This window comes from Dipodomys merriami, unplaced genomic scaffold (assembly GCF_024711535.1).
Source record: "Dipodomys merriami isolate MVZ:Mamm:240054 unplaced genomic scaffold, mDipMer1.0.p SCAF_16, whole genome shotgun sequence".
Taxonomy (NCBI): domain Eukaryota; kingdom Metazoa; phylum Chordata; class Mammalia; order Rodentia; family Heteromyidae; genus Dipodomys; species Dipodomys merriami.
In genome coordinates, this window is record NW_027202937.1 from 5,051,371 (window position 1) to 5,077,964 (window position 26,594).

Below are 26,594 nucleotides of genomic sequence, written 5' to 3' on the forward strand. Positions count from 1 at the left end.
AACTGGAATTCAGTGTTTCTACCAAGAGTATAGACAAGAACCCACAAATGCATTAGCAATCCCTGTGACTTTGTCACCAGAAGAAATCACACATATTTTCATATCATATTACAGTTGTTGCAGATATTCATCACTACTTGGAAATCAGGACAGTTATTAGGCCTGCCACTAGATCGTACATAATTGCAGCTTTCCTGTTGACAGACAGCTACGCAACACAACTGGCCCAGGCTGAGCTCCAGAGCCATGAAAGGGGAAACTCACACATACTCGAAGTATGTGCCAGAAACCTGTGCTGCCTTCCTGTAGTTCCTGCCTCAGTTGTTAGTGAATTAATATGATTGATCTTTGGCTCCATGTCCAAGACCTTAAGGTGGTACACAGCCCTTCTGTCAAGTCTGGTAGAATTTCTTTTGATCCAAAGACCATCCGTTTGGCTATCTCATCTTGGTACATGCCTAATACATAGGGTTGTTGCAGTTCACTTGGGGGACCTTGGGCATAATAATGCCACTAATTCTGCTGGGTTGGCCTTGAAGTCTGATCCTCCTGATCTAAGCCTCTTGAATAGCTAAGATTATAGGTGTAAGACCATTGCATTTGGCTTCCTTTTTCCTTTGGTTCTGAAATTTCACAGATTGGACTTGGCAGTGGGCCTTTTCTCCATGTGTGATGCTAGGCCCTTTTAGTCTGACAACTCATCTTTTCAGTCTGGGGAATTTCAGGATCTCTTAGGCAATGTTCTTGTCAGCTGCTGCTGTGTAACAAATCATCCACTCAAGCACCTTAAAACTACAACACTCAAGGTGGGAAAGCTCAGCTAGGTCATTCGTTCTGTGAGATCGCGGTGGGCTGGCAGCTGGAGTCAGCAGGGTGGGGACTGGAGCAGCAGGAGGTGGGGTAGGCTTCTGGCTCTCTTTTCTGTGATCTCTGTACATCGGATCATTTGGTCTCTCTCACTGTATGGCGGCTCCAGGGAGATCACGTTGATCTCATGGGTACTTCCAATTTTTTTTTTTTTTTTGGGTCCGGTCGTGGGGCCTGAACTCTGGGCCTGGGCGCTGTCCCTCAGCTCTTCAGCTCAAGGCTAGCACTCTACCACTTGAGCCACAGCGCCACTTCCGGCTTTTTTTTTTCTGCTTATGTGGTGCTGAGGAACCGAACCCAGGGCGTTAAGCATGCAAGGCGAGCGCTCTACCACTGAGCCACCTTCCCAGCCCCTTTTATTTATTTTTTATTTTTATTTTTATTTTTTGCCAGTCCTGGGACTTCAATGCAGGGCCTGGGCACTATTTTTGAGATTTTTTTTTTTTTGCTCAAGACTGGCACTCTACCACTTGAGCCACAGCACCATTTCTCGATTTTTTCTGTGTATTTGGTTCTGAGGATTTGGACCCAGGGCTTCATGCATGCTAGGCAAGCACTCTACCACTAAGCCACCTTCCCAGCCAGCTTGGATGTCTTGGCTGGATCATTCTTTGCTGTCTTGTGCTTCGCAGGATATTGAGCATCCCGGGATATGAGCACCCTGGCCTCCACTCGCTAGATAGATGTCAGTAGCAGTGCCTCCTCCATTGCATCAACTAGAAAATGTCCCCAGACCCTGCCAACTGTTCCCTGAAGGGCAAAATGGCCCTTGATTGAGAATCAGTGTTCCTTTCTAAAGCCATCAGGATCTCCCACTCCAATTGTCCCTCCCTCCGTGGCCCTTTCCTTCCTCCTCCCACTCCTTTCGGCCTTGAATGAACGCAGAGCACCTGGAGCTGAGCACACAGCACCTCAAGGTGAAGAGTGGCCAGCATTAACACATGCTGCTGCCACAGGGTGTGTGTGGAATCTTCACAAGAGACCCATGGCAAGGTTAGCATCGTCCACATTGCAGAAGAGGACACTGGGACTCAGGAAGTCCCTTGTCACAGGGCACACAGCCAAAAAGGAGGGCTGGGGTTCACGTATCCCATGATACAAACACGAACCAGACATCCATTCTGTACTCTTCCCCTGGAGGGTCCCACGACTGTTTCCTGTGTTTGTGTGTTCACGTGCCTCCCGAGCTTGACTATGAATCTTGAAGCACAGGGAATAAAAATATGCTGTGAGCCGGGTATGATGGCTCATGCCTATAATCTCAGTAGTCAGGGGACTGAGGCAGTGGGATTGTGAATTCGAGGCTTGTTTTTTAAAGTAACAAGAAGAAGGAGGAGAAGAAAGGAGGAGGAGGAAAAGGAAGGAGGAGGAGGAGAAGGACGGGGGAGAGGCAGACCTGACTACTGAGTGATTTCCTATCACTGTAGCATTTAGGATCTTTGAATACATGGGTGACATTGAGGGTTGGGAAGAGGAAACTTCCCATTGGAAGTCAAAATATAATGGATTTCCACAAAGTACCCTTAACCCAGGCACACAAGCTCAGTGAGCTGCCCCTTCTGCTGCTCCCCGCCCCCCCCAAGCATCCTGTGTACATCAGAACCGCATCTCCACTGCTCTATAGCTGTTTCATAGTCCCTCCCATCCAGGCCCTGTCTAGGTAAGCCCAACCCTGCCTTCTAACCGAACCAGTTCATTTTCCCTGTGCTTGTACTTTTAGTAAAAAGTCCTATAAAATGTGAAATCAGAAAACAGAACAAAATGATTGATTATTAAAAATAGGGCAAAGCATTAAAGGTAGACTCTCTTTGTAGTGAGAAACTCCAGGTTAATTGTTAAAGGGGAAATATCAGAGGTAGAGGCCCAAAGTGAACTAGGGAGTGAAAAAACAAACACACACCAGGTGACTGGCGTGTGTAAATAGGAAGCTTGGAACCTGTTTTGGTAAACATCAGTTAAACAGGTAAAAATCAGGTAAACAAAGGGAAAATCCAGAGTGGGGTCTCTGCTTCCAACTTACTGCTTGTTTATTGGGAATTGCTATTTGCAATTTACTGACTGCTGATCCTTCTGCATAAGACCAGCTTGCCATTACCTGCTTGCTATCATGTACACCGCCACCTGCGTGTGGCTTTTGCCTTTATAAGCCATGCCATGACAGAGCTTGGCTGTTGTGTTTCACTACCCAGTGAGTGGGGTATAGTCGCCGCTGGCTAAAGGGCTCCTTGCTCTTTTATCTGAGTTGGTGGGGATGTATTTGCAGGAACCAGCATGCAACACTCCTGTGTCTGGTTTTCTTTTGCTTAGCATAGTGAAAGGCCTATAATTCTAGCTATTCAGGAGGCTGAGATCGGAGCCTCAAAGTTTGGAACCAGCAGGGGCAGATGGATCTGCAAGACTTTTATCTCTAATCAACCAGTAAAAACAAACAAGAACAAAACATCAAAAGTAGGAAGTGGAGTTGTGGTTCAAGTGGTAGAACGCCACCCACCAGAGCAGAACAACAGAAAAAACAAAAACCCCAGAGAGGTTTATGTTACTACATTTAGCAATAGTTCGTTATTTATCTTTTCTATGTAGTATTCCATTGGGTAACTCTACTATAGTTCATGCACCCAGTGATTTCCAGTTTGGGGGTCATAGCCTAGACCAGTGCTGACAACACTTGTCTTCAGACTCTGTGGTAAACGCATGTCTGAATTTCTGTCGGGATCATGCTACCTGTTCAGTGCTGGGTGCAGAGCCTCAGCTGTAGTAACTGGCAAAATTCCCCCAAGCCATAGTTGGTTAATTAGTTACCACTCCCCCAACTTTGGGGGGCAGGGCGGGGAGATGGGAAAACAGGAATGGTGAGGCTTCCCTCGAATCTTCCAGATGATTGCACCTGATCTAAGACCTTTCCTGACAGGAAATGAGGTCAGAGATGATAGGAATCACATAGATCTCAAGTCGGAGCCTTTGATTACGCAGGGGAGGCCTGGATGAGGGTCCAAGCCTGGCTTAGAAGCCACATTTCTGGACTTTGGATCTTCATGATGGGTTTTTAAAGCACAGGAGAGAGCTGTGTTCATCTGGAATGTGGGGTGGGCCTAAGATGCGGATTGGCCCGGTCAGGGAGAGAAGAGGAGGAGAGGGAAGGGGAGGGGAGGGAAGGAGAGGAGGAGGGAAGGAGGAGGAGAGGTGGAGAGGAGGGGGGAGGAGAGAGGCGGAAAGGAGGGGAGGGGAGGGGAGGCCGGCGGCCGTCCCCAGTCCTCATTTCTGGCTTCAGTCTGGGCTGAAGCCATGGGAAGCCCGAGCTCGGCCCCGCCTCCCGCGGGGCCCGGCCCCGCGCGCGAGGGCTGCACGGTTCGTCTGGAACGTCTTCCCTCGTGGTCCCGCCCGGGTCCGGGGATGGGGGCGGTGTCTGCTGGCGGCAGGAACAGGGGTTTCGGGGTTTGGAAGCAAGATGGGCTCCCCGGGCTCCCCCCCACCCACAGGGGCTTGCAATCCTTGGGAAAACCAGACCGACGCTGGCTGGGCGCGGAGCAAACCCCTCATTCTCTACGCGCGGGCATTCCGTCCTCCAGGAGCTTGGCCCGAGGCTGCGGTGCGGCCTCGCGCGGGGACACCGAGCCCAGGCGCCCCGCCGCCGCCCGACCCCCGCGGCGGCCGGCACCCTCCCCGAGCCCGGGCCCCGGCCGGGCCTGGCGCTGTGGGTAAAACAAAGTTTGAACCCAGGACGGGAGAGCACAGCCCTCCCCCGACCGGTCGGGTTTCCTCCCTACGCCCAGAGGGGCCCGGGACCCGGGGAATGCGCCCCAAGGATAAAAGAGGGGTCCTTTCATTTGCAAACTCTAGGCACCCCTGCCTTCCCGCCGCAGTCCCCCCCCCGTCTCTCTCTCTCTCTCTCTCTCTCTCTCTCTCTCTCTCTCTCTCTCTCTCTCTCTCGGCTGGGATGCCAACTAAATCTGATGAAAACGCATTTGCCAAGTCGTTAAGGTATTTGAATTAGAAAAAAAAAAAACTCCGGAGAAAAGAAAAGTATTTGATGGCTAATAATCTCATTTCAATATAATGGGACCTTCTTCTGCGAGAGCAAGACAGGTTAAGAGATATAATTATGACTTTGCAAACTCTCTCCCCAGCGCGGGAGACGCGCTGACAGGTCTGCGCCGCGGCGCCGGCCCCGCGCGCCGAGGGGAGACGCTTTGTCTGCCGGGCGCGATCGGGACTCGCGCTCCCTTTCCCCGCCTCGGGCCTGCGAGGCGACTGAGCTGTCAGCCGCGTCCTCGCTAGGGGTGGGGTGGGGGGGATCGGTGGTTGAGTTTCCCTCCTCCCTCTCCCCCCACGAGGATGGGGGGCCAGGTGTAGGGGAGTGCGGGCCAGGGGATGCCCCCTCCCCTCCGGACGCCGGCTCGAAGCGCACCCTGCTCTCCGGCCACCGCCACGCGGCCGGGGCCCCACCGGAGCCACGCACTTTATTTGCTCGGCTCCAAAGTCGTGTTTTTCCCGAACGATTTTGGAGAATCGCTCGGTCTAAGCGGGGAGGAAAGGGGCTTTGGGGGCGGCGACGGCGGGGTCCCCCTTCCTCCGCCACCGACTCCCGGGAGAACTTTCATTTATTCCATTCCCCCCATGGCTGCCGAGGGAGAAGACTTCCCTTGGAGCCGCTAGCTAGGGAGCCTGGAATTCTCCCAGTTCACGTCTCGCCCTTTCCTGAGCGCAAGGAAGGGCATCGAAGGCGGCGTGCAGGCGCGCGTGTGCGTGGCAGGGGCGTGGAGGTGCGGGAGCGGCGGGCACGCTCCATCCGTGCTGACGGACAGGCCGGGCTGGAGAGGCCGGGGAGACTCTGGAGGTTTCCGGGCGACGCGGGCGCACACGAGTGTGTGCGGGTGTGTGTGCACTCTCCCGGGAGAGCCTCGGGCCCCCAACCCTGCGAAGTAAACGGGAGCGGGAAAGCGAGCGCGGGGACGCGTAGGGGCTGCGCTGAAGACCGTCTCCCGAGCAGGCCCGCCGCGCCGGGGTGACCGCAGACGGTCGGGGAGCCGCGGCGTCGGGGTGTCCCCGGCCCTCGGCGCCACCTCCACCCTCAGCCTCCTGGACCTCGGAGCCCCACCTTCCCGGCGGTTCTCGGCCCCGCCACAATCTGCGGCGGCGGAGTTCGGAGGAAGCGGGTGCGCCCCGCACCCCCCTCCCCAAAGCCAGGCCCCGGGTTATCCCGAAGGTGGCCCGCTGGGGTCGAGGCCGTGGCGAGTCCCCGGACCTCCGCGGCCCCCGAGGGCGCCGCACGGACCTGAGCGCCGGGACTCGGCGGCTCCCCTCAGGGCGCGGCGCGGCCGCCCGCAGGCCGCTTTCCTCCCGGGGGCGTGGGGACGAGGGCAGGGCCGTCCTCCCGTGCTGTCTGCGCTCGGGGTGTGTCCAGGCCGCCTCTCCCCGGGCGCCCTGACCTAGGCTGCAGCCCGCCCCCCACCCCCGTCCCCGGAGCCAAGGCGGCCGCGCGGTGCCAAGCCGGGCCTTTCCCTGAGGTGCGGGAGGGAAGGGGCACACCTGGAGCCTTCCACCCCGATCCCGAAAGGGAGTGCTTTGCTGGAAGCACCCCACCCCGATCCCGAAAGGGAGTGCTTTGCTGGGGCGGGTTTGGGTCGCTCCTCGTTCATCCTCCCGCCCCTCCCCTCGGCGTTTAATGACAGCCGCAGGGGCGCGCGGGGCTCAGGGGCTGCCGTCGGGCTGCAGGCCTGAGCTGCGCGCCCCGGGGAGGGCCCCATCCCGAGGGGCGGCGCGCGGGGGTCCGGCGCGGCGGCCGGGAGGGCTCGTGGGGAGCCTCCTTGTTTGTTTTTCTTAACTGACCAGCACCGACCGACGACCCCGCAGGGTCCGCTCCGGGACGGGGTCAGGCCGGGGGCGGCCGCGAAGCCCCGCCCGCCCCGGGCTTGCGCCGCGCCCCCCCCCCCCCAGCCATCCCGGGAAGGGTCCTGGGCGGCCGAGGGGCCCAAGCCTTCGGCTTCCCGCCGCCTCATTTCGGCGTGGAGCCGTTGTGTTTCTGTTTTGTGCCGGTTCTGGGGCTTGAACTCAGGACCTGGGCGCTGCCCCTGAGCTTTTGTGCTCCAGGCTGGCGCTCTACCACTTCAGCCGCGGCTCCACTTCTGGCTTTGTTTTGGATAGCTCATTGGGGATGAGAGTCTCACGGACCTTCCCGCCCCGGCTGGCCTCGAGCCGCGAGCCTCAGATCTCAGCCTCCTGCGTGGCCGGGGTCCCAGGCGTGCGCCCCGGCGCCTGGCTTAGTTTTCCTCCCTCCTCGCGGCCGGGATTCCCGGGATCACGCGTCCCCGGTGCCCGCCGGGGCGCCCAGAGACGTCCGCCAGCCTTCCTTTCTTTTTCTTTTAAATGGAAACAAAGGGGGCCGTGACCACGCAGGGGCGAGTGGGGTGCAGGGCAGCTACCGCCCCGCCCCGGGGAGTGTGCGGGACACCGAGCCCCGCGGGCCCCAGGCTCCGGAAGGGGTGCGGGCCGCCGCGACTTCTGAGCTCGGGGGACAAGAAGTGGATAAAATGCAAATGTATTCAAAGCGGGATGCTAATGAGGACGGGTCCTCCGGCGCCGGGCGCGGGGCGCGGCGGGTGGGAGCCGCGGGGTGGTTGGCGGAGTCCGGCCGCCCGGGCCTCGCGGGGCGCGCGCTCGTGTGCGCGGAGGCGCGTGTGTGCGCGCGCAGCCTCCCGCGGACCGTGCGTGGCGGGCTCCGGGAGCGCTCGCGCCGACATGGAAATGAGGTCAGAGAAGGTCGTTCCACTCGGCGGCATAAATCAAGGAGGCAAGGAGAAAGGATCGGAGCGTCCCCCGAGGCCGCCGGGGAGAGGCGGGCGGGCGGCGGGCGGGCGGGGAGGGAGGGAGAAAAGTTCCCGCCCCGGAGCCGCCCGGCTCTTCTCCCTCTCAGGTCCCCTCCCCTGTCTGACTGCTCCCCATCGACGAGGCGGGAAGCTCCCGCACCGATCGGGAGCGTGTGGAGTCCCGCACACGCTCACGCCAGCTGCACGCGTGCTCGCTCACTGGCTACACGCGGGTACAAGGCCGGCTCGGGGACCGGGACCCCGGCGGCCCCGCGTCCATCTCCCCCGCCTCCCCGCCCCGTCGCGGGGCTCCGTCCGACGCCGCCTGAGCGCGGCCCGCCAACCCTCGCCCGTCCGGGGCCGTCCCGTTCTCTCTCGCTCCGGGGTGGGGGATCTGGAGGTGGGCCGGAGGGGTGCGGGGAAGGGAGGGGCCCCCAGCCTCCAGTCTTGCCCGGTGGGTACACCGGGGAGGCGCAGGGAGGGCGGCCGCCCCTTCGGGGGAGCTCCAGGGCGGCCCCGCGGGGGCGAGGGGAGGAGCCGTGCGGGGGCTCAGCCACGCCCAGAGCCCGGACGGACGGACGGATGGATAGACGCCCGCCAGGGGCGCCCGGAAGCCGTCGGAGTGCCATTCACCCAGGGTTGTCACCGGCTGGGGCCTTCTGCGGTCCTCGCGTTGTGCAGATGAATTCATCTCAGCTCAACACATTCGTAGTGAACTCCTCCAAGTGGGGGAGCATCGGGGTGCGGCTCGGGTTGCGTGCATCCACAGATCAACCGCGGGGCGGACTGAGCGGGAGGAGCGCGCAGACGGCTGCCCGGGCGGGCCCCGGGCGGGCCCCGGGCGGAGGGGGTGGCGGCGCCGGGGGGGGTCACCCCAGAAGGGAGCCCGGGGTGGGTCTCTAAGTGGGTCAGCACTGGAGTCTGGGCGGTGGGTGAAGAGCTCTCCCTCAATCCCAGCCCCACTTGTTGCTTCGGCTTCTCCCGGCCCATTCTGGGCTGGAGGAACAGCGCCCGCCGCTCCGGCCAAGGAGGCCCGAGCCGGCTCCCCATTTTCCTAGGTCTTGGGTGTTCACCAAGCGCCCGCCGCGGTCCCACACTGACCCCTGGTGGCCGTGAGGGGTACGACCGCCGAGATCGCGTTCCCAGATGCAGGACTGTGCCGGGGGCGGCAGGGGGCGCGAGGACCTGGCTGCTGCCAGGTGCTGGGTGTCGTGCAAGGTGCTTCACTTTATGTAAACGTCGGGGCGGGGAGGCGTCTGCCATCCCACATGGTACGGTCGGCACACCCCTTCTAGGCACAGGGACTCCCCCTTTATCAGGCACTTGGAAACCGGGCACGGTGGTGTGGCACCTGCCTCAAGCCAGTCTGGGGAAAGGCCCGACTAGGCAAGCCCTTCCCTTTTGCCTGCCGGAGTTTTTGGCTCACTATTGAGAGCCATTTTCCATCCTCTGCTGCTCCCTAGTGGTGTAGCACGGTACTGCAGTCAGCAGGCTCCCTCCCACTTTCCTACCTTTTCCCTTTGGAGGCAGGTTTCTTCCTAGAAGCTGGAGCCAGTGTCCTGGGAGGGAGATGTGAAAGTTCTGGAAAGATCTGGCGGCAGAACTCCCCAGAGTTGTGTGCATGTAACACTAAGATCATTACCTCCAACAAGCATTCAGTGAGAAGCTACCCTATGCTGTCTTCTCGCAGGAGTTAGAGAAGCTGCTTCTCTGTCCTCTGTTCAGAGCACTGGGTTCAGGTGTTCATCGTGGAGACTATCGATAGAAAATGGCTTCTCCAGGTTGTCCCCATTTATCTTAGGGAAATAAGACGTATGACCATGTGAACACCTGCAAGTAAGTGCTGATAACTTTTGCTTACAGTCCAAACAACGCAGGTGCCCCTTCCCCTCACCTGTCGACTTTAAATAATAATACAGTCTCACAGGAAACCCAGACAATGCAGGAATGTTCCTCATCCCTCTCAGCCACCTGTGGATGCTTGTCACCCGCACCGTGACCAAGATGTATGAAGATTTCACACCCCCACCCAAAATGCCTTTCCTGCTACCTCCTTATAGCCAAACCCACCCGTCTGTCCTCACCCCCAGTGATTGCTGTGTTTGATCTCTATGTTCACCACCTCTACAAGGTTGTCATTTCAAGAATATTGCAGAAATGGAATTTTACAGTATGTGATTCTTGTTGTTGTTGTTTTGATTATTCTGAGATAAAGTCTTCCTACTATGTAGCCCAGGCTGGCCTTGAACTTGAGATCCGCCTGCCTTAGCCCAGTGCTGAGATTGCAGGCATGTGGAGAAAGATACTGCAAAGAGGACAGAGCTCATTCTCAAAGGAATGGGGGTGAGAGGGTAGTAGGAGGGATTGGTGGGGAGGAAAGGAGGGAGGAATCCTCGGGCTAGCAAGTCTAGATATATTTGTGAATGCTTGAAAAGTGTTGGTTGAAAAATAAACACAGGCACCTGTGGCTCACACCTGTAATCCTATTCACTCAGGAGGCTGAGATCTAAGGATCGCAGTTCGAAGCCAGTCTGGGCAGGAAGGTTGGTGAGAACTCTTATAACCACCAGAAAACCAGATATGGAGCTGTGGCTCAAGTGGTAGAGCGCCAGACTTGAGTGGAAAAACTAAAGGGCAGAGCTCCAGGCCCTTAGTTCAAGCCCAGTACTGGCACAAATGAAAAAAGGATGACTCCGTTCATGGTCACATTTCCCAGAGACATGGAGCTCCAGCCACGGGCCAGGAACTGAGCTGTGGTGTGTGAGACCCAGGCCACCTCCATATTCCCTTCCTGGGTCCTGTGTGGAGCCTGGTTCCCAGATGGACCAGGAAGGAAGTGAGAACAGGAAGGAGGAAGTGGGGAGCCAGGGCTGCTGAGGGGAAGACCCTGGGCCCTGGAAACCCACACTGCTCTGGACACCCAGATACCCGGATGTCTGGAGAATGGAGTGAGTCGAGGGAGGATGGGGCTTCTGCTCTATCCTGGGACTGTGCGGCCCCTCTGTGGGGCTCTGGGGACCTGGCTACCCTTTCTCCAGGTTCAGGTTCTGGTGGTTAATTGGAGGTGAGTTTCATGGACTTTCCTGCCCGGTTTGAACTGCAGTCCTCAGATCTTAGCTTCCTGAGTAGCTAGGAGTAGCCACTGACACCCTTCCCTGTTTTCTCTTTCTTTCCTTGCTTGCTTGCTTTCATCGATCGTGGGGCCTAAACTCTGGGCCTGGCACTGTCCCTCAGCTCAATTTGAGCCACAACTCCACTTCTGGCTTTTTCTGCTTATGTGGTACTGAGGAATTGAACCCAGGGCCTCATGCATGCAAGGCAAGCACTCTACCACTGAGCCACCTTCCCAGCCCTCCTCTATCAGCTTTTTGGTGGTTAATTGGAGATAAGAATCTCATGGATTTTCCTGCCCTGGGTGGGTTTGAACCTTGATTCTCAGGTCTCAGCCTCCTGAGAAGTTGGGATTACCGCCAGTGCCTGGCCTAAGGAATGTGTTTTGTATGAATGGTTTTAAATATGAGAATTGAACAACTACTCTTGTGTATGTTGTAACTTGGATGTTAATATTTCTATGCCAGACAGCAAGGCAATATGCCTTTCAGTAGTAAACAAAATCTTAGTATAAAAGCAAAAGCTTAGGACAGTTTTACTGAATGATTGTGACATGTTCTTAATGGCAACAAAAGAGGTGGTGGACTTACTGTTGTATCTGTAAAAAGACTGCAGTAATCCTTAATCATTCGAGAGGTTGTTCTGAAATTTGTTCTCTGTTAAAATGCAGTGAGATGACACCCAGCTCACCAGAACCTTCCCCACAAACTGCTCTCTTCCTGCCCCGGTGTCTGGTTTCTCAGCCAGCCAAAGGACAGACAGTTGCTTGGGTACCAGGAGCCGCTGTGGCCAGCTAGGTTCCCCTTTATTCCTTCCAAGGAGAAATAATCCACAAAATAATGGGAATCAGATAGCAAACAGTTAAGAGGTATTCTTGAAAGGCAGGCCAGAAAAACAAGGGAAAAAAAATAAAGATTTAAGACATAACAGAAGAAAATATTTGTTGGAAGTGAAAAAGGTGAATGTTGAGCCCGATGCTGGTGGCTCACGCCTGTAGTCCTAGCCACTCAGAAGGCTGAGATCTGAGGACAGCGGTTTGAAGCCAGTCCAGGTAGAAAAGTCTGTGAGACTCTTATCTCCAACAAACTGCACAGAAAAAGTTGGGAGTGGTGCTGTGGCTCAAGTGGTAGAGTGCTAGCCTGGAGGAAAAGAAGCTCAGAAACAGTGTCCAAGGCTGGGAAGGTGGCTCAAGTGGTAGAGCGCTAGCCTTGGGCTGAAGAGCTGAGGGACAGTGCCCAGGCCCAGAGTTTAGGCCCCACGACCTGACCCCCCAAAAAACCAACAAAAAACAAACATTGTCTAGGCCCAGAGTTCAAACCCCAGGACTGGCCAAAAGAAAAGAAAACAAAAGAGAAATGAATGTTGACTTACACTATCTCCAACAACAACAACAACAAAAGCTAACCAACAAAATGAGAGATCTGGGGTTTATCAAACAAGGTAGGCTAGTGTATGCTGCAGTCATAAACAGCTTAAACATTAATGACATCATCATTTATAATGAGGTCATAAACTCCAGTGATGATGCCATCGTAGTTTATGATGATGTCATCAACAGCCTTACCCTTCCGTGGACCTGGACACCAGTGGCTCACCTCTAATTCTAGCTACTTGAGAGGCTGAGGTCAGAGGATTATCATTTAAGGCGTAAAGTTGAAGGCTGAATGCTACAGTTTAAGGGAGAAAAGACCCACTTCTTGATGAGTAGCTGGGTATGCTGGTGCACACCTGTCATCCTGGTGGTCAGGATTGTGGTTCTGGGTCCTCGGAGGCAGAACAATCCGTGATGCGGCGGCATGTGCCTGGTACCGGGCTAGCATGGAAAGTGACAACTAGAAGGACCAAGGTGCAGGCGGAGCACCTGGACAGGAAGTGAGACCCTATGTCAAAGAAAACCAGTGCAGAAGAAGGGGCTGGAGATGTGGCTCAGTGGCAGCGCGTCTGCTCGCAAGAGTGAGTCCCTGAGTTCAAACCTGAGCACCATCACCACCAGAAGTTCCTTTCTGTATTGTGCCAACTCCAGGCAAGCCATCGGGGTTATCATGTGAGGCTGGCTGTGGCTGCACATTCCAGATGCTTCCATCTGTCTGGTGGCCTCCTTACAGATAAACAGAAGGATTTTCCACAGGGCTTAAAAAAATCTTGTTGACTCAAATTTTCTGCCGTTTCACGGAATGCTAGTAGACAACAAATTATCGTCTCTTGAGAACAGAGAAAATATTATGATCCAATCATCTTATGCATCATTAAATTGTCCTAATTTATAAAGGTAATCCAAGGAGTTTTCATTTGAAAGAACCTGAGAACTCTCTTTTAAAACGAGAGCGAAACTGAACATTCACTTCAGGTCACAGAAGTAAAAAGTAAGAAAAGAAATTGTCAAATGAAGAAACTGGTTGAAAAAATTTAGACTAGACTAAAGATTAGCTGTGAAAATGGCTGTAATTCTGGGCTGGGAATGTGGCTGAGTGGTAGAGCGCTTGCCTAGCATGCCTGAAGCCCTGGGTTTGATTCCTCAGTACCAATTCAACACCAAAAAAGCTAGAAGTGGCGCTGTGGCTCAAGTGGTAGAAGTGCTAGCCTTGAGCAAAAGAAGCTCAGGGACAGTGCCCAGGCCCTGAGTTCAAGCCCTAGGACTGGCACACACACACACACACACACACACACACACACACACACACACACAAGGCTAATTCTATACAAAGTAAGTGTGTAATTGTCTGTGATGAGGGCAAAGAAATGTAACATAGGTGTGTATTTGACCTTATTTCCCAATGACATAAACAGTTTGGGAATTTCTACACAGATGGCCTATTGGGTCCTCTGGCCTTCCTTTCTGGTTTTAAAGCCGCTGCGTTGGGTTTTCTGTTCAGTAAGACCTGTGTGAGAGGATGATAGGATGGATGTCTGTCTCACTCTGGAATTTTAGGAGCAACCTTTCCATTTTAGGAGTCGAAGGTTTTATTGTCAAACACAGACAGGGCTCCCGGGCAAGAAGAAAGAACATGATTGAGTGTTTTGAATTTTTGAACACACACACACACACACACACACACACACACACACACACACACACACACACACACACACACTTATTCCTGATTTGTGATTTAATTGTGGCAAACTGTTGACTCTATCAATAGTTCCCAGGCTCTGTGTGTGTGTGTGTGTGTGTGTGTGTGTGTGTGTGTGTGTGTGTGTGTGTGTGTGTGTGTGTGGTGCTTCTTCTGGGGATTGAACTCAGAGCTCTGTTGCTCAAGGCTAGTGCTCTACCACTTTGAGCCACAGCGCCACTTTTGGTTTTCTATAAGAGTCCCATGGGCTGGTTTTGAACCCTGATCCTCCGCTCCCAGCCTCCTGAGAAGCTAGGATTACAGGTGTGAGCCATGGCACCCGGCTCCCCACAGGGAATTTTAATTGGTGGATTCAAAGCAGGCAGACACGAGTCCCAGGAGGCCGTGCTAGGATGGTGACGTGTTGGCCTGGTCCATGTGGGGCGTGGGGCCCCGTGGGGGCAGGCTGTGCTTCGTTGTCCACAGGAAGGTGACCTGAGGGGGAAGTACAGTGGCCGCATTGAGGAACTGGATGACGGCGGCGCTGGGAAGGGTGTCTGTGGTAGGCGGTGAGTAAGCTCTGCTCTGGGAAGGAGTCACGCTCACGGTGTGAATGAACGCATCGGCCAGAGTTCACAGGAGTTATTCTCAAATGATAATATGCGTTGTTGTTGGTGGTGGTGGTGGTAGAGCTTGAACTCAGGGCCTGGGCGCTGTCCCTGAGCTCTTTTGTGCTCAAGGCTAGCTCTCTACCACGCTGAGCCACAGTGCCACTTCCCACGGCAGTGACTCTCACTAACATCGTGTGGCCTTTTGTAAAGGGAGGCCTCAGCAGGCCCAGGGAAGAGGAAATGGAGGTCCAGCCCCGCTTAGATGAGGCCAGACCCCTGCTCTCCGGATTCCTGCGTTCATGTTGGGGACAGTGAACAGTGATGGCCACGGTGCTGCCTCCCGGGAGCTGCTTCTCACCCTGTTATGCAACTTCCCGGAGCCTCCGGGCAGGGGCGTGGTGCGTGGGGGTGTGGGGGGCCTGGAAACGCCTGGGAGCTAGCAGTGGCACTTGGGGCTGGTGAAGGGACAGGATGTGGATGGCCCAGCCCTGGGGGTTACTGTGGATGCTGTTAGCCTCAGGTAAGCCACCGGAGGTGTCAGCGGGTGAGATCTCTGGTTTGGAGCTTCAGGAGCTCCCCACTCCCTCTTTATTTTTATGCCACTCTTGGGGCTTTAACTCAGGGGCTCAAGGCTAGTGCTCTGCTCCTTGAGCCATAGCTCCATTACTGGCTTTTTGGTGGTTAATCACAGATGAGAGTCTCATGGACTTTTCCTGCCTTGGCTGGCTTTGAACTGCAATCCTCAGAGTAGCTGGGACTACAGGCGTGAGTCACTGGTACCTTTTGTTGGTTGGGCGCCAGTATTGGGGCTTGAACTCAGGGCCTTGTGCTCTCCCTTGGCGTTTTCACTCAAGGCCGATCTCTTTACCCTGACTTAAATCTCTGCTGGTAGAAGACTTTGCACCCCCCCCCCACACCTTCCCATGATGACCCAGCCAGTCCTGGTCCCCAGCGCCCCAGGTCTGTCTCTGGTCATGAGCCCCGTTGTCTTCCAGGACTCGGAGCTGCTGAGGAATTGGCCGAGGAAAAGGTCTTCCGCACAGAGGGGCAGGACCTGCAGGTGCCCTGCCCTGTCAACGTCAGGATCTATGCTGACAGCCAGAAGGCCTGGCAGAGGCTGCTGGACGGAGGGGAGGTCCAGACACTGGCCGTCACCGAGAGGCCGATGGGAAGGCCCACGGTGGTCCGGGTGGGGAGGAACATCCTGAGAGATGACCCTCTGGAGGGCAAGCTCACCGTCCAGATGACCGACCTGCGAGTGGAGGACTCTGGACTGTACCGGTGTGTCATCTACCGTCCGCCCGCCCAACCAATCCTCCTCTCTGATCCCTTCCGCCTGCTGGTGAGCAAGGGTGAGTGATCACCAAGGGGGTGGGCAGGGGAGGGCGGGGCAGGGGCTGGCCTGTGTTCATAGGGAGCAACTCGCTGGGCTCAGACTGCACCCCTTGCCCAGATGCCAGGGTCTGACTCCATAGTCAAGCCGAGGTTGACTTCTCTGTCTCCTTAGTCCTCTCGGATCCCTTGAAGAAGGGCTTCTGCCTAGCCACGGCAACTGCTGTGGGGTGGGTTCAGGAAGGCATTGGGAAGGGGCCCCACTTCAGTTCTGAGCACGTGGAGCATTCTAAGCCCAACATGAGGCTCAGATGGAGTATATTAATGGAAGAGGAGTGTCGAAGCCATGTGTGTGTGCATAGGCAGAGTGCACGTGGTAAGAGAGGGTGATAAGGGGCTCTCAGAGAAGGTGGGGGCACATGGAGCAAGCAGGTGCAGCTCCAATAACTAACAGAAATGGCCAGAAAATTCCTTTCCCCATCCCTTTATTCTCCATTCCTGTTTTGTCTCTGACTATAGGGTCACCTCACACTACTTTTTTGATTTTTATCAGAAGAAAATTTTGTTTCTCTCTCCTTCCTTCCTCCCTCCCTCCCTCCCTCCCTTCCTCCCTTCCTTCCTTCCTTCCTTCCTTCCTTCCTTCCTTCCTTCCTTCCTTCCTTCCTTCCTTCCTTTTCTGTGGTGGGGCTTGAACTCAGGGCTTGGGTGCTGTCCCTGAGCATCTTTAGACTCGACTAGCACTCTACCACTTGAGCCACAGCTCCTCTTCTGTGCTTTTGAGTGGTTACTTGGAGATAAGAGTTTCATGGGAACTTTTCTGCCCGGGCTGGCTTTGAACCATAATCCTCAGATCTTAGCCTTTTGAGTAGCTAGGATTACAGGTATGAGCCACTAATCCCCAGCTAAATTTTGCTTCTTGGCCACATTCATTTTACCTTCTCAGCTTTATTTACTATCTAGTCATCTACCAGTCTATCATCCATCCACCCATCCACCCAACCATCCACCATCTATGCATCCATCCACTCATCCATCCACCCACCTCTCCTTCCTTCCTCCCTTCCATGGACTGATCAACTATGCCTTCTTGCAGATCCTTCTGTTACTCCTGCCTCTGGCCAGAATCCTCCAGCCCTGAGTCCCGCCCTTAGGACCACAAGGGACCCAAGTACCAGGCCCAGAGCTGTAACCCAGCCCATACCCAGGCCACCTGCTGTCATCACCTCTCCTGGCCCTGAAGTCAACCAAACGGATGTGACAGCTGGGATCAGGTATGGCCCAGGCCTCTGTGCTCAGTCCATGTTTCCCAGCCCAGGTGCTCAGAAGCAGTAGGAAATGAGGGTGGGTGTAGTGGGTGGGGTAGGAGCAGACTTGAGGCACCTCAGTTTGGAATGGAAATTTCCACAGGAGGGAGGCAGAGGCTGACAGTGAGGAGGAGGCTCCCAGCAAGGTTGCCAGTCTCCCTGTTTCCTTGAACATCAAAGAAATAGGGAGGAAAAAAATGGTGTTGTGTCTGTGTTTCTATGGACTTTGACTCTGTGAGGGGCAAGGTCATCCTTTTTGTTTGACTGGTACCAGCCCAAGTGCCTGGTGTATCTAGTATTTGCTCATTAAACCTTCGTGGGAAGTAGGGAGAGGAGGAGTATCGTGAGCCAGGCCAGTCTCACAGGGGTAAGGTTGGTTTAGTCCTGCAAAGGAGATTGGGTCCCGTGGCAAGTTGTTCCTCTTGGGTTCAAGGTGCCTGGGAATTCATAGACCCTGCAGTGATCAGGGCTGAGAATAAGTACTCGAGGTCCCTTGAGCTGGGGTTGGAACCTTCTGGATTTATAGATGAGGGAATGGAGACTAAGGCTGGAGTGACTGTCTTGGTACTGAGAACGGAGCCTGGTTTCCCGGGTCCTGACTCTGCTCTTGCTACTACTCAGCTACAATGGAGATGAAGCTGTATAACTCATCCCTTACTCCAACGCTGCTCCCACTGGGAGCCTTCTGCTCTCTACCTTGCGTGTGTCTAGGCAGGGCTGGCTTTGAACTGTATCCTCAGGTCTCAGCCTCTTGACTAGCTAGGATTATAGGCCTGAGCCCCCTCAGCTCCCGGTTTGGAGGAATTTTATAAACATTGCAGCATGGGGATTATTGCCAGAAATGGCCATTCAATCTCTTCTCTCAGAGCTGGGAATGTGGCTCAGTGGAAGAATGCTTGCCCAGCATGCATGAAGCCCTGGGTTCTATTCCTCAGTACCACATACATAGAAAAAGCCAGAAGTGGCACTGTAGCTCAAGTGGTAGAGGGCTAGCCTTGAGCACAGAGAGGCTCAGGGACAGTGCCCAGGCCCTGAGTTCAAGCCCCAGGACTGGCAAAAAAATCAAAACAAAACAATCACTCTCCTCTCTCCTCCAGGGTCCCCACGTTCACCTTTATCATTCTCGTGGCCTGTGGCCTCGTCACTAAGAGCCTGGTCTCCATTGTCCTGTGTGTGGTCACACAGAGGTCCTTTGGATCTTAGACCCATGAAGCCACACAGTGACCTCTGACCTCCAGTCTGCCTGCCAGATGTGTGAAGAGAAGTTGGGAGGGAGGGAAAGGGGAAGGCTCCCTGGCATGAGTATCTGTGATCAAATGTAACGTCGCATGTTCAGGATTTCCTCCTTCCTGGCCCCGTCTTCTGCCTTTGGGTCATCTTGGGTGTGTGCTTTGTGCTCTGGGAAGAGAAGATACAGCCCCCCAGCCTGCCTGGCCCTTCATTCCACCAGTGGGTTGCAATGAAATAAAGACGGAATGCCGTGGTCTCTGCCCTCACTGTCTTGTGGGGAGTGGGTCCCGAGGCCCCTGCTGACATCTCTGCTCTCCTCCTTCCTTTGGACCATGTAGTTTTGGTCACCTGGATTGTGTTCCCACTTATAAAACATCCCAGATCCCAGGTGCACCCAACACCTGGGCTTCTTCCTTCTGCCGTGACCCTACCAGCCCTCCCCTAGGTAACATTTCAAGCATCACGACCTGGGAAATCCGAGATGGAGGAGGTGAGGCAGGACCCAGAGGAGAGGACTGGCAAACAGTGTTCAGTGTTACTGTGTGTATTCTATCTCTCCATCCTGAAAATGTCCATGAAGGTAGAGGTGAGTAGGACGAGAGCAAGGCCATGTGAGTCACCATTTACTGGTGGAATGAGACCCACAGCTCTCTCTTACCAAAGATAGAGGGTGTTATGAGGCCCCTCCTATCTATCTATCTATCTATCTATCTATCTATCTATCTATCTATCTATCTATCTATCTTTCTCTTTCTTTCTTTCTTTCTTTCTTTCTTTCTTTCTTTCTTCCTTTCTTTCTTTCTTTCTTCCTTTCTCTCTTTCTTTCTGTAGTAGGAATTGAACCCAGGGCCTCTCAAATGTTAGACAAGCATTTTACCATTTAAGCCATGACCCTTGCCATTTTGTTTGTATTTTGGTTTTGAGGTACAATCTCATTAACTCTGCTCATTGGTTGGGATTAGCCAATGGTCATCAGGAGAGGATGTGAGAAGGTGGGAAAAGATCAAGTTCAGAGATGGCTCTATCCCTCTCCCTCAAGCCTCTAACCAATCAGTGATCACCTCCAGGCTCAGGTACCCACTCCATCTTTTTTTTTATTTTTATTTTTTTGTGAACATACTGTACAGAGGGGTTACAATTACATGGGCAGGATAATGCGTACATTTCTTATCAAGCATTGCAGCCTCCTCCTTTGTTTACCCTTCACATCCCTTCCCAGCCTCCCCCACTCCCCCACTCCATCTTCTTGTCCTGAAGTCTTGTCCCTGGGTGCTGCAACATCCTGCCTAGATTTCCCCCAAGTTGGACCATCATCAACATTAAACACTCCTTGATAACTCAGTTCCAGTGTTGCTTCTTACTGGGACTTTGGCTGACTTTAATAGTGTGGTGTGGGTGATTACATAGGCCTTGGAGTCAAGCAGTGACTTGGGATCTCAGCTCTGCATCCTGGCAGTGTATCTTCAGTGACTTAGGGACTCTTCTGGGCCTCCATGTTCTCCATTGCCTCAATAACAAGTGCCTCAGTAAGAAGTACCAAGATGGGGCTGGGAAGGTGGCTCAGTGGTAGAGTGCTTGCCTTGCATGCATGAGGCCCTGGGTTCGATTCCTCAGCACCACATAAAGAAAAGGCCGGAAGTGGCACTGTGGCTCAAGTGGTACAGTGCCAGCCTTGAGCTGAAGAAGTGAGGGACAACACCCAGGCCCAGAGTTCAGGCCTCACAACAACAAAAAAAAGAAAAAAGAAAATAGAAACCAAGGCAGAGTGGAGGGCAGAGGCCACAGCGGAGATGGCGGCAGGAGAGGATCAGGTGATGTTGCTCTTTCTACCACGATTCAGTTGGAATACTTAATGGCCTTGGGGTAAGCCACGCCTATCTTGTATCAATTATCTCCTCATTCTCCTGAATCCTGGACAGAATTAGGCCTTTGCCCACATTCAGGTCAAGGCACACACTGGCCCATAGCAGGTGGGGAGAGAAGCAGGGGGCAATCTGCTTTCATATTTAACAGAGGAGGAAGTAGAGCTGTGTCACAGCGAGTCTCACACACTGGGGACGGTCCCCCATACTGATTAGGGGTCTGTTGCCAGAGAGCCAAAAGATGATGGTCTATCGCACAGTCTCGGGGTGCTGAGAGCGTTGAATGATGGACCCTTAGTAAAGTAGGAAGTAGTACTTCACAGAGCAGCTTCTCAGGTCACGATCCTAATTGTGGTCTCCTGCCTCTAGGGACATTGGCTCACTCCCTGCTCACATATAGGCAAAGTACCAAGGCCAGCGGCATTTGCAGGCCCAGGCTACCTGGACTGTGTTTCAGAATCACCTGGTCCACTTGTTAAAAATGCTGATTCCTGGGCCTCCCTGCAGGCTGCCAGCTCAGAGCCTCTGGGAGGTGGAGCCAGGGTGTGTGCACTCCTGTGGCACGTTGTCTGAGCAACTCCATCACTTGCCCCTGGGGTAGAGTGAGATGAAAGAAGGTGAACATTAGACAGATTCCAGTCAGGCCTTGGAGAGTGGGAATATTCAGATGCTGCATCACTTCAGATGGGGGGCGGGGGGGGGAGGTAGGGTGGGCGTGGTTGCAGGAGGTAGTGGCCATTGGCTATGGTGTCTTGGGACCAGAGGCAGTGAGTGGAGTAGCGAGGGGGCCTCAGGTGGGTGGCGTTAAACTTGCTATGATGGGGATGCCACTGAGTATTTCTCAATCAGAAGGTGACCATAAGGGAGGCAGGAAGGAAGCTGCCATAAGAATAGCAGCTTCTCCTTTCTCCACCTTCTGTATTTTTCTGAGTCCTTCCTTCAACTCTTCCTCCAGAGCCTCTGGGGGAAGAAGACAGAAAATAGCCACATGGGGCAACAGACACTTGTGGATGGAAGAGGTCTGGCTACCATCGGCCTGAGAAGGTACGGGGCTCTCAGGGAGGACCGCGTGGTCCAGGGGTATCAAGCCTTTGCTGCTCTTGCTGTGTGTCTCAGGAAGGGAGGTGGGAGGAGGTGTCAGGAAAGAGGGTAGGGGGGCTCCCTTACTGCTACATTGATCTCAGTACTTGTTAAAGATCCACTTAAATAGCTCCGTTTTGGTAAGTTGAGGTTATCTAGGAATTCCTCTATTTCTCACAGAGTTTTCTTTAGTTTGAGTTAAGGTTTGGAAAGTATTCACTGATAATGTTTTTGGCTTGCATTTGTTGTGATCTCTGTTTTGGGTGATTTCTCTTAAGGGCTTAGAATTTTATTTATCTCTGAGACTTGCGGGGTGGGGGGGGGAGGATGCGTTGCTGGGTAAGCTCAGCAAGTCCTGACGCTACAGCCCTTGAGGCAAGGAACAGACATCCACTCCCCCTCTTCTTCTTGGTCTCTGGAAATCCACCTAGCACCCTCTGGTCTTCATGCCCTCGGTGTGGATGAGGGTTCAAAGCCACCTGGACGGTTTTTGGCACGTACTACATACCGGTCCCCCATCGCATCCTGGGATCTGCCATCTGTTCTCTTACGACTTCCAAGGTCCAGTTGCAGGCAACAAAATCTAATCTACCTATTTTAAGTAGAAGGTCTTTTGTGTGTGTGTGTGATGATCCTGGGGCTCGAGCTCAAGGCCCAGGTACTGTTCCTGAGCTTCTTTTGTTCAAGGCTAACACTCTACCACTTGAGCCACAGTGCCACTTTTTTTTTTTTGTGGTTCATTGGAGATAGGAGTCTCATAGATTTTCCTGTCCAGGCTGGCTTTGAACCTTGATTCTCAGATCTCAGCATCCTGAGTAGCCAGGATTACAGGTGCAAGCCATTGGCACCTGGCTAGAATTAAAAAAAAAAAAAAAGAAATGGTTATAGAATCAGATTCCATGTAGCTTCTGTGACTCTCTCTGGAGTCAGGATCTTGAAGAATCCAGAAACTTCCCAAATCAAGCTACCAGTGTAGCTGTGGCCCTGGTTGCACACTGATGGTATAATTATGATAGAAGCCTTTCTCACCGACTGTTCTGTTCCAAACATAAATCTTGCGTGTTTATCAAATGGAGCCTAAAATATCCCAATCTAGGGCTGAGGATGTGGCTTAGTGGTAGAGTGCTTGCCTCGCATGCATGAAGCCCTGGCTTCAATTCCTCAGTACCATATAAACAGAAAGAGCTGGAAGGGGCACTGTGGCTCAAGTGGTAGAGTGCTAGCCTTGTGCAAAAAGCAGCTCAGGGACCATGCCCAGGCCCTGAGTTCAAGCCCCAGAACTGGGGGGAAAAAAGATCCAAATCAAACCCACCAGTTTGGAAAGCTTTGTGGGAAAGAGGTAGGGATACATCCCACGCCACAGCATCTACCTCAACGATCTCCCACAGAGCGAAGGGAGAAAGCTAGAGGACTAGTCTCACACGTCATCGCTGTTTCTTCTGGAACATTCTTGGAGTTTCCTCCAGCACCAGTGAAGGGGCATAATGGGGGTGCAAGGTAGAGAATGGCAGGGGTGAGTGGGAGGTTGGATGGAGGGGAGCAGGCCTGAGACAGAGTCTGCCGGCTGTGGGGGGGGGACTCCCCATCTATGCTTGACTGCTGCTCCTCCTCTGAACCCACAGATGATCTCACACTTCATGAACTGGAGTCTCTCCCAGCCCAGAAATTCTGAGAAGCTAGGGAAGAGAGTCAGGTCCCATTTCTGTTTTCCTCTGCCCAGAGCGTCCCCCCCCCCCCCGTCTCCCTTCTTCTCATTGCCTGAAACAGTGGAGGGGTAGCATGGCCTGGGGGTGCCCACTCCAGCTGCTGTACCCTGTGCTCATGGTACTCCTGGCCTCAGGTGAGAGGAAGGGTGGGGAGAAGGGGCTGGCGGGTAGGATGGAGGGGGGCAGGGAGAAGGCTGACCCCTGTTTCCAGTGTGGGGGTAGAAGCTGTCTCCCTTTCCCCAGCCCTGGGTGCGGCGGTCCAGCCAGGGCTCTGACCTGCAGGTTTTGTGGTCTAGGTTCCTGGGATGCTGTAGAGGAGGTTCATGAGGTGGTGGGGCAGACCCTGTCCGTGCAGTGTTGGTACCCAGCCGTGAGTGGGCCCTACGCAGCGAAAACCTGGTGTCGGCGGACAGGTATAGAACATGGGTGTAACAGAATGGTCACCACCTCCCGGCCCTGGAAGGCAGCCGAGGTGTCCCGATTTACCATCTGGGACGACCCAGGGGCCGGCTTCTTCATCGTCACCATGGCTCAACTGCGGGAAGACGATTCCGGAGTTTACTCGTGTGGAAGCTACAACCCTTTCTCCGATGAGGTCACGGCGTTCAGAAACATCAGCCTAGTGGTGGCTCCAGGTGAGGCCCTCTTTCAGGAAGTGTCACCTCTCTTGGGCACCTGTCACTTGTCCCTCACCCCATGTCTCGATCACCCCTGGATCTGACAGGACCTTCTCTGTCCCCAGAGATGAGTTCTCTTTTCATCCTTCTGCTTCTCCTGTCTACCTACCCTTCCTTACACTGGCATGCCAACAGCGCTGGTGGCTGGGTCTGGTGGGGCTTGTGGCTAATAGATTGTTCTGGGTTCCCTGAATTCCACCACAGCTTCACAGCCAGACCCCGCTCTTCCCTCTGGTGCCAGTCCTGGGCTTGAACTCAGAGTCTGGGCCCAGTCCTTGAGTTTCGTTTGGTCAAGGCTAGTGCTGTACCATTGAGCCACAGCTTTTTGAGTGGTTCATTGGAGATAAGAGTGTCATGAACTTTCCTGTCCAGGCTGGCATTGAACCGCGATCCTCAGAGTTCAGCCTCCTGAGTAGCTCGGATGACAGGTGTGAGCCACTGGCGCTTGGCTCTTCTTTTCTCTCTTTTTTTTTCTCTTCAGTCCCTTTCATGTCTGCCATGTGGACTCTGTCTACTGAAAGGGCCCCCTAGAGGTCAGCTTTCACTGGAAGTCTCTAGGCCCCGGTGTCCCAGCCTTGCCTTTTGCCTACCACCGGTTTGGGAAGAAACTTGTCCCCTTTGGTCTAGGTGCCAGACTGGACCAGATGTTATAAAGATTGCAAGCCAGAGGCTGGTGGCTCATGCTTGTCATCCTAGCTCCTCAGGAGATTGAGATCTAAGGACTGCAGTTCGAAGGCAGCCTGAGCAGGAAAGTCTGTGAGACTCTTATCTCCAATTAACCACCAGAAAACCAGAAGTGGTACTGTGGCTCAAGTGGTAGAGCTCTATTCTTGAGCAAAAGAGCTCAGGGTTGGCATCCAGGCCCGAGTTCAAGTCCCATGACTGACAAAAAAAAAATAGAACTACCATTGGGTCCAGCAATTATACTACTTGTTATGTAGCCAAAGGAAGTGTAATTACTCTATTAAAGAGACATCGCACTCCCAAATTTATTCCAGCACTAGTCACAATGGCAAATTTGGTGTCTACTGACTGATGAATCGATAAAGAGTGCATGCAGGGGCTGGGAAGGTGGCTCAGCGGTAGAGTGCTTGCTTTGCATGCATGAGGCCGTGGGTTCGATTCCTCAGCAGACAAAGCCAGAAGTGGTGCTGTGGCTCAAGTGGTAGAGTGCTCGCCTTGAGCTGAAGAACTGAGAGACAGCGCTCAGGCCTAACAACCAGAAAAAAAAGACAAAATCATGAAACCTTGCCCATTCTAACAACCTGGAACTGGAGATCACTGTGTTGAGTGAAATAAGCCAGCACCGGAAGCCAAGTACCACATGAACGCACTTGTGTGGAATCTAAGAAAAGTTGCTCTCATAAAGTTGAGAGTAGAATGATGGATGCCAGAGGCCAGGGGTGCAGGGGAGGGATGGAAGGTGAAGTCTGGATAGAGTACCAACTTAGAGTTAGTTAGGGGAAGAAACACTGGCATTCTACTGCACTGTAGGATGGCTATTGACAACGATAATGCTATTTTTATTAAAAAAAAAACAAGCTAGGAGAAGATTTTGAATTTTTGTAATCATAAATGATAAATGTTTGAGTACATTAGACTATACTAACTTTGACTGTTACATAATCCATTATAATAGCACATCATGCCTCATAAATATGTACATATTTTAAGTTTCAGTCTAAAAAATACCCCTATCTCAGATCCAGTTATCCTTGGTTTGAGGTTCTCTGAAGGGCTGTCTCCTCTCCATTTTTTCTCCCCCATTTCTTGTGACCCAATCTCAGTCTCCCGTCTGGTCCTCTGACTAGCCCTTGTTTTTTCTTTTTTTGTTTGTTTAGTTCTGACGGCTTCTCCATCGGAGACCACCGACCCTTCCATCCTTGGCTTTGAGCACAGGTAGGGCAGGTACTCTACCAGAGGTGGGTCCTGAGGAAGGGATGCCCAGAGAGCTCATGCAGCCTGGGAGCCGGGGCAGGGGCCCGAGGGGTCTTCCCAGAGTGGTTGGCGGCAGGCACTGTAGAGGAGCGCCTAGGGCCTGGATTTGACATTGGGTGAGCGCACAGGAATGGGGGAAGGAAGGAGTGCTTCACAAATAATGGAAGATAAACATGCATTTCTGGAATGATAGAAAATGAAACCCTCAAATGCAGAAAAGGGAGGCTGTGTGTGTGTGTGTGTGTGTGTGTGTGTGTGTTGGGTGGGGGTATGGAGAGAGCCTGGGAAGATGGTGACAGCAGACCATGACAAGTAGATGGTGAGAATACTGTGTGTGTGTGTGTGTGTGTGTGTGTGTGTGTGCGCGTGTGTGCTCAGGCCTGGGGCTTGGACTCAGAGCCTGGGCACTGTCCTGAATTTTTTTCCGCTCAAGGCTAGTGCTCTACCACTTGAGCCATAACTCCACTTCTAGCTTTTTGCTATTTTTTTTTAATGGAGATAAGAGTCTCATGGACTTTCCTGCCTGGGCTGGCTTCAACCTCAGTCCTCGGATCTCAGCTTCTGGAGCATCTAGGATTATAGGCACTCACACAGCCAATATTTCCGCTCCTGCCTTTGAACTCAAGGGTGTTCAGCTCCCCTTTTACTGAGAAGTAAACTTCAATATTTTTACAGTCTTATTAAAGAAAGGAACTTTGATAGTGGTTACTTGTGGCTCACATGTATAATCCTAGCTACTCAGGAGGCTGAGATCTGAGGATCATGGTTTGAAGCCAGCCAGGACAGTAAAGTCCCTGAGATTCGTATCGCCAATTAACTACCCCCCAAAATCTGAAAGTGGAGCTGTGGCTCAAGTGTTAGAGTGCTAGCCTTGAGCAAAAGAGCTCAGGCACAGTGCCCAGGCTCTGAATTCAAGCCTAGGACCAGAGCAAAAAGAAAAGAAGGAAGGAAAGCAAGCAAGCAAGCAAGCGAGTGAGCAAAACTTTGTAGATAGGATTTTCTATCTAGCCACACTGTCTT

At 53.5% G+C, this 26,594-nt stretch overlaps 2 protein-coding genes across 2 annotated transcripts; both read left to right on the top strand.

Annotated features, from left to right (window-relative positions):
* The first annotated feature begins 14,914 nt into the window (after window positions 1–14,914).
* On the top strand, window positions 14,915–18,565 carry Trem1 (triggering receptor expressed on myeloid cells 1). The gene is made up of 4 exons (XM_070023351.1): window positions 14,915–14,965; window positions 15,441–15,797; window positions 16,871–17,048; window positions 18,179–18,565. The coding sequence occupies exons 1-4, from the start codon at window positions 14,917–14,919 to the stop codon at window positions 18,282–18,284; spliced, it is 690 nt and encodes a 229-aa protein (XP_069879452.1). The 5' UTR covers window positions 14,915–14,916; the 3' UTR covers window positions 18,285–18,565.
* Window positions 18,566–23,032: 4,467 nt separating this feature from the next.
* Window positions 23,033–25,539, top strand: Treml4 (triggering receptor expressed on myeloid cells like 4). The gene is made up of 3 exons (XM_070023500.1): window positions 23,033–23,093; window positions 23,256–23,594; window positions 25,478–25,539. The coding sequence occupies exons 1-3, from the start codon at window positions 23,033–23,035 to the stop codon at window positions 25,537–25,539; spliced, it is 462 nt and encodes a 153-aa protein (XP_069879601.1).
* The last annotated feature ends 1,055 nt before the right edge of the window (window positions 25,540–26,594 follow it).

Excerpts from the sequence above, each read along its gene's own strand:
- Treml4 (XM_070023500.1), top strand. The coding sequence starts at position 23,033 with ATGGCCTGGGGGTGCCCACTCCAGCTGCTGTACCCTGTGCTCATGGTA. Across the intron at positions 23,094-23,255 it reads CATGGTACTCCTGGCCTCAG|GTTCCTGGGATGCTGTAGAG; the intron begins GTGAGAGGAAGG and ends TTTGTGGTCTAG. Across the intron at positions 23,595-25,477 it reads CAGCCTAGTGGTGGCTCCAG|TTCTGACGGCTTCTCCATCG; the intron begins GTGAGGCCCTCT and ends TTGTTTGTTTAG.
- Trem1 (XM_070023351.1), top strand. The coding sequence starts at position 14,917 with ATGTGGATGGCCCAGCCCTGGGGGTTACTGTGGATGCTGTTAGCCTCA. Across the intron at positions 14,966-15,440 it reads GTGGATGCTGTTAGCCTCAG|GACTCGGAGCTGCTGAGGAA; the intron begins GTAAGCCACCGG and ends GTTGTCTTCCAG. Across the intron at positions 17,049-18,178 it reads GATGTGACAGCTGGGATCAG|GGTCCCCACGTTCACCTTTA; the intron begins GTATGGCCCAGG and ends TCTCTCCTCCAG.